At 43.6% G+C, this 12968-nt stretch overlaps 1 protein-coding gene across 2 annotated transcripts in view; it reads right to left on the bottom strand.

Annotated features, from left to right (window-relative positions):
• GLDC (glycine decarboxylase) overlaps positions 1-12968 on the bottom strand; it is a 188413-nt gene that overhangs the window by 96093 nt on the left and 79352 nt on the right. For both annotated transcript variants that reach the window (XM_085883719.1, XM_085883720.1), the window contains one exon: positions 12064-12260. In XM_085883719.1, the coding sequence (XP_085739845.1) occupies positions 12064-12260 (197 nt within the window). The remainder of the gene's footprint in view (positions 1-12063; positions 12261-12968) is intronic.

Below are 12968 nucleotides of genomic sequence, written 5' to 3'. Positions count from 1 at the left end.
TTATGCAGTACCTTGCAAGAGATGCTTTATGTCAGAGCATGCGTTGTCCTTTGAATGGAGAATAAAGCTGGTTATCCCATGTGAAATTTGATTGGATATTGTGGACACAACAGATTATTTGACACAAAGAACAGTGCCTATAGAAAGTCCACACCCCCTTTCAAAATTGTCCCCTTTTGTTGCCTTAGGCTTTGAGCCTGGAATTTAATTGCATTAAAACAGTTTTTTTCCCCCACCTTTATTTACGCATCGTAACCCACAACTTCCAAGTGAAAAACAAATTTTACAAATATCAGAAGATTAATTGAAAATACAAAACTAGAATATCTTGGTTGGATAAGTGTCCACCCCCTTGAGTTAATACTTGGTGGAAGCACCTTTGACAGCAATTACAGCTGTGAGTCTGTTGAGATAGGTCTCTACCAACTTTACACACCTTGGTTGGCAAATATTTGCCATTTATTCTGTACAAAACTGTTCAAGCTCAGTCGTGGGGACCGTTGATGGACAGTAATCTTCAAGTGATGCCACAGATTTTCGATTGGATTTAGGTCGGAGCTCTGACTGGGCCACTCAAGGACATTTATCTCTTTGTTCCTTAATCACCACAGTGTAGCTTTGGCTGTTTGCTATGGGTCATTGTCATGCTGAAAGGTAAACTTCCATCCAAATTTCAGCTTTCTTGCAGAGGGCAGCAGGTTTTCCTGTAGGAATTTTCTGTATTTTGCTCCATCCATTTTCCTTCTCTCTTGACAAGTGCCGCAGTACCTGCTGATGAGAAACATCCCCACATGACTCTGCCATCACCATGCTTCACAGTAGGGATGGTGTTCTTTGGATGATGTGCTTTGTTGGATTTGCACCAAACTTGACATTTTTCATTTCGGCCAAAAAGTTCCATCTTGGTTTCGTCAGACCACAAAACTTTTTGCCACATGGCTTCAGAATCTCCGGAGTGGATTTTTGCATCCTTCAAATGGGACTCAAGGTGGGCTTTTTTGAGTAATGGCTTCCTTCTTGCCACCCTACCGTACAGGACAGACTTATGGAGTGCTTGGGATATTGTTGTCACATGCACACAGTGTTTTGCCATAAAGGCATGTAGTTCTTTTAACGTTGCCAGTTGCCTCTTGGAGGCCTCTCTGATCAGTATACTCCTTGCTTGGTCATCCAGTTTGGAGGGACAGCAAGATCGAGGCAGGGTCTTGGTGGTACCATATACCTTCCACTTCTTAATGATTGTCTTGACTGTGCTCCAAGGTATATTCAAGGCCTTTGAAATATTTTTATACCCATCCCCTGATCTTCGCCTTTCCACAACTTTATTCCGGCATCTTCTGAAAACTCCTTAGTGTTCATGGTTGAGTCTTTGCTGTGAAATGCACAATCTAACAGAGGAAACCTACAGGAACAGTTGATTTTATTCTGAAATAATCAGAATCACTACAATTATAACAGGTGGAGATCAATTAACTTGGTGTCCGATTTTGAAGGTGATTGGTTCCACCTGAGCTAATTTACAATTGCTATGGTAATGGGGAGTGGATACTTATCCAACCTAGATATTTTAGTTTTAGATTTTTAATTGATTTTCTGAAATTTGTAGAATTTGTTGTTCACTTGGAAGATGTGGATTGCAATGTGTAAATAAAGGTGGAAAAAGTCTGATTTAATGCAATTCAATTCCAGGCTATAAGGCAACAAAATGTGAAAAATTTAAAAGGGGGTGTAGACTTTCTATAGGTCCTGCAAGTCATTGTGTTCTCATGTATTGGCCAACTCTACAGCTTGAGGTTCGTCATGCAATTAGCATGATCTCTATTTTACTTTATAGAATTTGCTTTATCTGCTTCCTGAATCAGCTTATTGGATACTTTTGTCGAATCCATTTTGTTTTTCATCTGGATCTTACCATGCAATGACTAGAAGGTAAATCAATTTAATGTGCAGGAAATTCCATTCATTGTTTTGTGCCAGCTGAGGAAATAGTTCCTCCAAAGAGCTTAATCAAAAGCCATTAAGACCACCATAATGCTGGTGGCTCTCTCCATACAAGACAATTCAATTCAGTGAAGGTCGGAAGATAGGTGGAGGTGGTGGGTGGCGGAGGTGCGACTAACTGGTCTGGAAGGTTCTGGGGACCAAATGCAAAGGAACTATGTGTGGCCTCCAGATTGGCCGGCACTAACAAGGGCCATCTCGGACATGCTGCTCACCTATAAAGACCTAACAGGAAAGGTGTTTGGAATATAAATATTTGAATGAGAACCGGGGACATCAGATAAGTTCAACTGCACTAACGATCAGGACTAGGAGCATGTGGTCCTGGAACAGCATGCTGTCAAGGCTGTGATCTGTGTGCAGCTTTTATCTTTGCAATGGGGTTCTTGCAAGGCATCGAGTTAGTATCCCATGTGCATGGGTGAAGCAGGCAGAAACCAGAACTTTTAAAAGTTTGGCCACACCTCTTCCTTCCATCAGCCAAGCCGAAACATGCTGGATCAAAAATTCACAGAACTCAAATATCTTAATAAGAGCGTTAATAATATAAAAGAACTCCCTACATCATTCTTGGTTGAGTGTTTGTCCATCAATATAATGCATTTCTCTGCCCAATTTTCACTGTGCAGGGATTTCGTGCAAAACTAATTTCTCTTTATGATCACATTATGGAGTGAATCATAATTTGCGCCAATTTGTTGCAGTTAACATGAACGTATGATGAACTGGAATGAATAATTGTAAATATAATTGTTATTGTAAATACGTGTGTCAGAATTAAATAAATTCGTTTGTTACAATGTTTGCCAGCAATTTCATTGCGACATCCATCCAGAAGAGCAGGAAATTAAAAATGAATACCATGTTCATTCCACAGTCTCATTTTTAGAAGTACCAAATGATACATATAACAATAAGTTTAATCACACAAAATTATTTGATAGATGAGATGTTTCTCCATTCCACAATATAACGAGAAGGGCACTCAGAAGAGCGCATACCTCCACCACGCAATGCCTAATCCACAAGAACATATCTGGCACAATATATTTTTCAAATATCATGCTGTATATAGTTTTTGGTTCAATCTCTCAATGGTGAGGAATCGCCTTATAAAATTAAATAATTCTCGAATCCGTATCCAGGTTCGGATCTTCACCAAAATTTAATCAATTCTTCATTGTTGCACACCCAACAAGTCCACAAAATTTCATCCGAATCCGTCGACAACTTTTTAAGATATCCTGCACACAAACAAATAAACAAATAAACAAACATACAAAAAGACAGAAAGGGGTGAAAACATAACCTCCTTCACCTTCGGCGGCAGAGGTAACAATTTGGTGGTTGGACAGCAGCATGATTACAATGCTATTCCACAGTGCAGTTGCGGGTGAAACTAGAGTGGCACTCGGTAAAGCACAGACTTCCGCCAGGCTGAACAGCTTACGTTTTGTATCCCAACTGATAGGCCGCACCTGGATCTGAACCTGAACCAAAATCTAATCGGCTTGTTCTTGTCACCAAACCAACTCATCCACCTAGTTGTGTCATAACCTGTCCACAACGTTTTGAGATATTTCAGTGTTAGCCTTATCACTCAATGGTGAAGAATCACTTCAAAATTCTCGGATCCGCATCGGAATCCACGTCTTCACCAAAATCAAATAATTTTGTCCGAATCACACACCCAACCTGCCCACAAAATTTCGTCTGAATCCGTCCACAACGTTTTATGATGTGCTGTTCATAGGCAGACAGACAGGGGTGAAAATATAACCTCTGTCTACCTTCCGTGGTGGAGGTAGTATTGTTGTGGGGCCGGGTCTCGGTGGCGAGCACGACCGCTATGGGGAGCAGTAGAGTCGGCTCCACCGAACACACCGGAATTTAGGTCTTGACCCTCGGATAAGTCCGAAAGGTACGGGCCCTTATCAGACTAAAGATCGCCAATAGGTCGACCACGTGGGATAGGGTCAATTGCCAATTTCAATATACCTAAATACCCATGTCGTCCAAACCACCGGGGAAATTCACCCTCGGCAGGATCTGCGCGATCCGGGCTGTTACCGAGCTGGATCCCAGTCGTACCCCGCGCGAAGGGTACCAGAACCCCACCGGCCAATTGCATGATTACGGCAACAACGGCCTTCCTAATCCCCAAATACGCACCATGGCAAACCAATGGTAGAAATGACAAAGAACGAGCTGGTACATTCAACAAAAGGGGTATTTATTTATAACAATAATCGGGGAGGGGAACACAGAGCAGAGTTATCACGAATAAAGAAAGGTATCAAATATATAAGCAATTACTTAAACAATTCTACTTAGAGACAGGGCCCACGGACACACACACGAACACACAAATACCCAGAAAGAGATGGACCTCGAGGTCTTTATTGTCCCTCCAGCTTGGAGGGAAGACGAGCTGAGGGAAGAGAACATGCTGGCTACCTGGCCGCGTTCATGCGGCTCGACGTCCGCACCTTCTCGGAGCACCAGTCGCCAAAGAACGGACCAGGGCAGCCGAACTCAGAGGAGGCAAGACGAGGTGATCTCCTGGGATGAGATGGTCAACTGCTTGTGGTAATGCGCCAGACGAGACGCCTCAGATGCGCGCGATGCAGTCAGCCGCAGACCTAGACAGAAGCGCGCTCGAACACACGGGACGCAATCTTCAACTGTCTTTCCATCGCTTTTTGGGGTGCGGTCCGCTCCCCCATCGCCTGCTCTCATTGGGTGAACGGCGTGTCACGGCTCCGCCTTCATGCAAAGGACCGCCCCGGCTCTGGTCTGTGCGTCGCCCATTGGGCGGAAAATGACGCATACCCTTATTTGGCGCGCAGCCAGAACGAAACGCTTCGTGACCATATTTGGTGCGAAATCCACACCGATTGGGGCATGGAATTCCGCACACGCCCGCATGCCGGTGAGCACGCGAAGAGCGCGGACAATGCCATGAGCAGAGTGCTGTTGTTGTAAAAGCGAAGATGGGTGTTGTTGTCGGCGATGTAAAAATCCTAACTATAAAATAATTCACAGCGCATGCACAATTAATCACCCATTAAACATAGGATGGGACCCTACCTAGAAACACATACTTACCGATATAACTGATCTATAGGACCTGGATGTTGAGTGCTCATGGCTGCCAGATTCGTAACAGTATTAAGAGTAGAGAGTGATATCTGAATTATGATAAAATAATCGACCGTGATATCTAAACATTGCTGTGTGGTAAATCCTTGGCTCCTGGGAAATAATTATCATATGACAAGTGTATGTGCATGAAAGTCATAGCTTGTGAAGGCTACTTCATGCAGCACATTGCAACCCGACTTCATGTTTCAAGAGGAGCTGTGTGCATGATGAGGATGATAAATGAAACTGATACTGTCAAAAATAGAAGCAGTCAGAGCCCCAAATCTCCAAAAGTGAAGTTACACCAAGTGCCTCAGGGGATGTTCTCGATGTAATACATACATACATACATACATACATACATACATACATACATACATACATACATGGGAAGCATGCGTTACAGCGTGTCGCTGCGTCCACTTTCTGTTGGTACTCCAGGGGCCTTCGTCTGGTCATCCCCCAGGCAGATCCCTAGCCCATCCCCATCTCTTAGGGATAAGACATTACAGGCAACCACCCAAAGAGACCGTCATCTGGTGGACGACACCTCAACACCAGCTCACCACACTTTGTGTTTTTGCGGTATAACATGTTATTGTGGTGACCAGAGTGGAAATCCTGCCACCAACCTCCTTGGGAAGGTTACCAACTGCAGGAGGACATTTACAGATGCAGTTGGCACTGGATTTGGATGGCTTTTGGCTCAAAAGGAACTCCTCAACCCTTTGACAGGTTTTGTTTTCTGTCCTGTTGGGTGTCCATATCCATACACCCTCCTCACCAGGAGGACCGGGTGTGGGGGGGGGGGCAGTTTCGTCACCGACACTGTTCTCTATGTGATAGACAATAATCTCATAGATATTTTGCTAAAGTTGATTCAAGAACAGTAAGATACATTATTAAAGAAAAGATGTCTCAATGGATGTATAGCTGCCTGGAAACTTTTAATCAAACCTGGAAGAAGGTGATCCTTGCAGACATGTCCAAGTTTTAAACTGTTTGCCAATAATCAATGGCAGTTTGTTTGAATGAGGATTGGGGAGCTGTGTAGCAGTCAGTGTAGAACAGCTACTGTGAAGGGTGGGTGATGATCAATACAAGTTTGGGGCAGCATTTCAGCTCAGGGTGGAAAGGATTTACATAGAATCGAAGGTACACCGACGGCCGACAGAGATGGGCATATTCTGATCCATCGCTCCATTCCCTTAAGGCTCAAAGGAACACGTCTCATTAGGTGGGAGCTCATCTTCAAAGATGAGAATGATCCCAAGCAAACAGCCAATGTGCTGAAAACATACCTGAAATGTACAGAAACTGATGGAACAATCACAAAGAAGCCATGTGACCCGTACGCAGTTCAGATATGAACATCATTGAAGCTACATGGGGTAATATAAATACTGTGAAAGTCGAATGGTAACCAAACAACTTGGGTGAATTGTGAAAAGTGAGCCAAGATACTTGGAACGACATTCGACGGTTAGATATAATGAATGATACACTGTATGGGGGAATGAAAACAAGGTGTCATGCTCTATGGTGTCATGGTGAAAACAAGGTGTCATGCTTCAACCTTAACAGCTATGTGGCATGTCAGCACCAATACCAGAGAGTAAGAGCGACACAAACGTGAACTAGCTTCTGCCAACTGGCCGTCATCAGCACGTTGTGGCCACTGGACGTTTGAGACATCCAATCATCAGGACAGAATCAGGAATTTCTCAAATCACATTTTGTTTTTAATACAAGACCAAGACTCATGGAGGAGCAAGGTTGAACAGACAGTGGAGTAGCGGGGTGACAATGGAGCACAACCCACAAAGGAATTAATGAGCAGGAAAATAAGAGAGAAAGGAGGTTTCGAAGCACTGAAACCAGCAAGTAAGATGGTTGGGTTAGATAATTGTGGCTAATAAAGACCATGGGTCAGGATGGGAGGGGAAAGTGGGGAAGAACGGCCTCTGGAAGGTGATTCCATGGATAGAAGAGAGGAACAAAGTAGTTCAGGTGTGCAGTGAGGCTGGATTTTGAAAGTTTATCCAACATCAGGTTACTGGAAGAATGCATGCATTTTGGAGCTGCTGGGGGTGGAGGCAGAGGATCTGAGGACTGAGAGAGCAGAGGGAGTAATATCAGAGAAGAGGCGGAAAAAAAGCAAAATTGGCCACTGACCTTCCTGCATTGTTAGAACAGAATTTGTGCGAAGGCCTCAACATGGGAGATTCCAATAATGTTGAGAAATTTAGATTCCACAGAATCCAGGAAAGAGAGATGTGATGCTGGGGTACCAGCCCATAGGGGATAACAGTACTCCAAGAGCTACTGAGCATCTTTGATTTCCCCAAGGAGGACTTGGGTCAGCAGAAGATATTCAGTCGATGGCTGTTTTCAGAGGACAGCTTCACCATGTTGTTGGCCCAGGAGAGGTCATCACTGATACTAAAGCTGATAAGTTCAAGTGACTGAACATATTCCATTGGCTGCCCACATGGAAATAGTTATGTGGGTTAATTTTACAATAATTTAATAATGATAGGGTGAGACAGTGAGATGTTCCATGATTGAATGACATGTGCCATTTATGAAACCACCATCTTATCAGTTCCATATTAGCAGAGAGTGATGTAGCTGCAGTTTGCCTTGGATGGGGTGGGCTACTGTATGACACAATGTGAATCTGTCTGCAAAAAGGAAAAGAGGGTTTTCCAGAGCATCGTATAAGTCGTTTACATAGATGAGGAACAAGACTGAACCCAAGACACTACCTTAGGGGAACTCCAGCCTCTACAGAGAGAGGGGAGGAGAGGCTTCCAATGATAGCAGCATGTTGAATGTGTGAGTGGAAGAAATGATAAATCCAGGAAAGATAAATCCTGATAATTGGGTGGAAAGATAAATCCAGGAAAGATAAAAAATAAAAGGAAAGAAAGAAAGATAAATCCAGGAAGGTGGCCTTGTATGCCATAGGTTGAGAGCTTGGTAAGCAAAGCAGGATGCCAGACTGTGTTGAATACCTGAGATATGTCCAAGGAGATGGTCCTGATCTCTTGATTGAGATTTAGGACTTCCAACCATTGTTACGAGAGAAGCAGGAACATGTCCAGAGTTGACTGAATAGAAGAGAATCCGAACTGATGGCCAAAGATCAGGCTGTTTGAAACTGGAAAAACTTTAAATCAGTAGAAATGATGGATTCCATGACTTTGCCAGTAATTTGAAGTCAGTTCATTGGTCTTTAGTTGATAGCATCTGATTTTTGCACTGTCCTTTTCGACCCAAGTGATGTTTGCTGACTTCCAGGCCAATGGGAGTTGGTTAAAGAAGAAAGACAGACTGATTATGCTGGACAAGAAGAAAGCATGAATGGCAGAGCAGAATTTGAGAATGTGGGAACTGAGGCCATCTGGTCCCATCATCGAAGCAAGGTCAAAGTTGGATAGAACTTTCTCTACATTCTCATTTGAGAAGGTTACAAAGTTTAATCAACAGTGGTTTTGGGGGAGTAAGATGGAGACATAGTAGGATGGGTTGGGTACTCAAAATTTTGGGCAAACACTGTGTTTAGACATTCTGTCTTATCTCGAGCAGAGTCAACAGCAATGCCATTTGAGGTGAGAGAGGATATGGAGGCTGGGAGCACCACGATGCTTCATAGATATCGGATGAAATCGACAGGACATTCACTTCTTCTTCTTGTGTATTGCAGCTTAGCTGCCAGGGTCACCATCATTTCTTGGAAGTGTGACTGTGTTGCTGATGCAGTGACCCTCTACAGTACACACTGGTACTCATTTCGCCGACCTCGGAAGGATGACAGGCTGAGTCAACCCCCTGGTGTATTAATTCAGCGGCCCAACCAGGCTTGAACTCAGGACCCTAGGATCCCAAGCCGCCAACACCAGGCTTAGGACATTCACCGAGGTATGCGAACCACCATGCGAAGCAAGGAGATGCTGTAGTTTCGGACATTTTTCAAAATCCAAAAAAGTTTCCAAATCTTGTGTCCTCAACCCCTCACTCTTTGAAACTATCCTTCCCTGTTGTACCCAACTGCTCCTGAACTCTCTCGTTTGCACCTCAGAAGGTGGAAAAGGTTCTTTCAACCCTCGACTCTGTCTGCTGCTGGAAGGGAGGGCATCAGCTCATGTGTCTGAAAAACCTGCTCCGCTGCTCTTGCACATCCTCTCTCTGCCCTTTTCAATCTGCCATTTGTGATAGGTCATCTCACATCTGCTTGGAAATCAACCAACATCACTGTATTACATGAAAAAATGTGCAAAAACTGATCTCCTTAACCATAGACCAATCAGTTTACTTCCAATCATCAGCAATGTCATGGAATCCATCAGCACAGTTGATATGAATCCTTCCTTTTCTCTAACAACCTCATCTCTGATGAGCAATTTTGTTTCAGACTCGGTCACTCTACCTTGGACATATGGCTTTGACTCACCGACCAATGGATGGAGGCCCTCAATGTCAGACATGATTTCCGTGCTGTCTCTCTGGACATATCTCATGCTTTTGATGCAGTCTGGCCTCATATATTGCTCAGCTTGACACTGTGGAAATCAAGGCCATCAAGGCCTTCAAGACCATTGAAATCTCCCACAATGAAACTGAGTCTATGAGCTCATCACTTCACCATCGCAGACAGTTCAGTAGTCTCTCTATCTTCTACCACCTCCTTTCTGGTCTTGCACCCTCTGCTCTTTCCATGTTTTGCAGCCCTCCCCCCACACCCCCGCCCCCCTCAGGTTTCTGCATGGCTCATACAGTCTGCCATCATCCCTCTTCTGCTAAAATGAACTACAATCATGAATCACTGCTCACCTCCACTCATTTGTTCCTCTTTCTTTCCCCACCTGTGGAATAAACTTCCACATCCTCTTCAATCTCATTCTTCCCTCCATGTCTTCAAGACTGCTGTTCACTGCCATCTCAGATCATCGCCAATTCAAAACCATGATCTTTTCTACCCTCGTTAACCCCACCAAAATCCTTCCTCCTAATTTTCCAGGTTTTCCTCCTTGGAGTTTCTTTCTCCATGCACGCGTGTTTTGCGCCCTGTTGTTGGCCGTTACGTCTTGATCCGTTCAGTGTACTAGGTCTTCCACGAGCCTTAACTTTGTGTACAAAAAGTCAATGGGACAGAAGGGAAGTTGTCCACCGAAGTATCTGGTGGAGAAAGGGAAGAAAGGGCTTCGGGTGGACCAGGCAGATACAGTATTATGGAGTAAGGCAGGAAACAATGGAAATGAGGAAAAGGCTTGAGGGAGGTGGGGCAGGTGCAATCAGGGCATGAACACGATGGGAGGGTGGTTTGGGTACGTTTTTATTGTTGAGGATGTTTATCAGGCATTGTACCGTGCTGAGTGTGATGAAGGTGATGGTTTTGACCATTTCACTTGTACTTGATGTTACATCATATTTGATCAGCAGATTTGTTTTGTTTGTGCAGGTATGTTTTTACCCGCATTTGTACATTTGTTTAATCGTTCTATATTTGTTTTTACAGGGGGTAATTTTGCCAGGGGTATCTTGCCGCACCTTACACTACTCGTGATTATGAAATGTGAAATGTATGCAATAATGACACTCGTACTAATCAACCCAATTTTAACTGGCACATTAATAATACAATTTCTCATTAAGTTTCACTGAAACTCCTCAATATTTGATGAAAATGCAGTTACAATCTTAACTCGCTTATCGTACACATAATTTCACTCGAACATCTGTAAAACAGAACAAGGCCAGGAAAGGTCGAGAGAGAGAGAGAGAGAGAGAGAGAGAGAGAGAGAGAGAGAGAGAGAGAGAGAGATAGAGAGAGAGAGAGAGAGAGAGAGAGAGAGAGAGAGAGAGAGAGAGAGAGAGAGAGAGAGAGAGAGACAGAGACAGAGACAGAGACAGAGACAGAGACAGAGACAGAGACAGAGACAGAAGGAAGTTTTGAAGAGAATTGAACTGAACAACACTATGCATTGGAGAATATTTGACAGTGATTTGATACTTGTCATGGAGTACAAGTGCCTTGCTTGAAAGAAATAGCACAATCTCTGTCCAAAAAGACCACCATGTATTTGGCAGGTATCTAGTTCCCTTGCAGTTGAACGCATTGTAATGGCACGAGATGTGTTGAACATGTTTGGTTGCACTTTGCTCTTCTCATTCTCAGGATTCAAACCCAGGTTACGTTGGATATTGGTGGTGTGAGGAGGTCAGATCCCAGATGCACTCTCACACTCCCCTTCCCACCTCTTTCTATTCTACCTCTTTCTGTTGTTCTTCTTTCATGGATATAATTGTTCCCAGGTTCTCGTTTGGTGGCCTGGGGAAGCTTGGCCAAAGTCTTTCATCAACCAGCAAGCCCTTCAGGCAGGAAGATGTTTGACTATGGTTCGGGCAGGAATTTGGAATTTGGCCATGGTGCCGGCCAAATCGCCGACTATTTGCGAAGGACACCGTGGGATCTTTAACACCGATCAACTAATGCCAGCAAATGGGATGCCCAGGTTAACGTCCATCTGAGGGGCACGGCACGCATTGATGAATCACCCTGCTCATGAAACATCAGGATGACAGTTCATTGATGGGCGAGATTCAAACCCAGGCTAGACAGCTTAAGACGAGTGTGCATAACTCCAGGCCATCCTGCGAACCCCCAACTCTGTCTGTTCAAACTTCCAAAATGTATGAACAAACCTAATCACTGCACTAATAAAATAATGTTTCCTTACAGTGAATGATTGGAAGTACACTCACTTCATATTACAGCAACGTAACAGAGATATAACCTTCTAACCAAATTTGGAAGACAATGGCAGTGTATAAGAGGAAAATGTGCACCTTTGTTCGTTTTCCATAATGAAAATAAACAAATAAAGCAGAAACATCAAGCATGCTCCTGCTCACCGTGTGACGCCAACCATGCGCCCTGGCATCAGACGTGTGAGGCGTTCACGAACTGAGAAAAATGCTGCATGTGGCCCTCCATAGCCCAGTGGAACACCAAATCGCTGAGAGCTTCCCAGTGCCACATCAACACCAAATTCACCAGGAGCACGGAGGACACACAGTGCCAGCAGGTCGGTGATACAGCATGCAAGCACCTGGTTCAGGGAGGAATGGATGGTGAGGAATAGTGGAAGGATTTGGAAGGGGCCTGAAGAAAATAATAATAATAATAATAATAATAATAATAATAATAATAATAATAATATTTAATAGTTACGATAATATGGGATAACTGACAACTTGCATACTTCATTGTGATTTCAGCAAAATGCTTCAATATTTATAATTCTATTTATTTGGGGAAGTGTGGCACTCATATCGGAGTGCATCAGTGCAGGTTCAGGCATCACTTATCAAAACAAAACAAATCAAGAGGCACAAAAACAAGATGAAAACTAGAGGGGGAGCACTCGGGAGAGTGCAAAACCTCCGCCGCCAATACTGCTGGGTCACTCAAGTGAACCTTAGATCTTATTCATTAAATATGATGTCAACAGTGCTGAGAGTTATAGTTCTTTTCTCCAACATTTGGGGGGGGGGGGGTTGGAAATCACTTAAAACATGTAAGAATGCAAAAAAAAAATTTTTTTCTCAAACAATTTTTTTTGGGGGGGGGGGTTGGAAATCACTTAAAATATGTAGAAATGCAAAAAAAAAATTTCCTCTAACAATTTTTTTTTGGGGGGGGGGGGTTGGAAATCACTTAGAACATGTGGGAATGCAAAAAAAAAAAAAATTTTTTTCTCTAAATTTTTTTTGGGGGGGGGGGGGACCAAGTCCAAAATTTAATGGCATGATCCTTG

This window comes from Eptatretus burgeri, chromosome 6, assembly GCF_056783735.1.
Source record: "Eptatretus burgeri isolate ZD-2024b chromosome 6, Ebu_testis_v1, whole genome shotgun sequence".
In the NCBI taxonomy this organism is placed as follows: Eukaryota; Metazoa; Chordata; class Myxini; order Myxiniformes; family Myxinidae; genus Eptatretus; species Eptatretus burgeri.
Note: the sequence above shows the minus strand (reverse complement) of the source record. Positions and strands in the feature narration are given on the sequence as shown.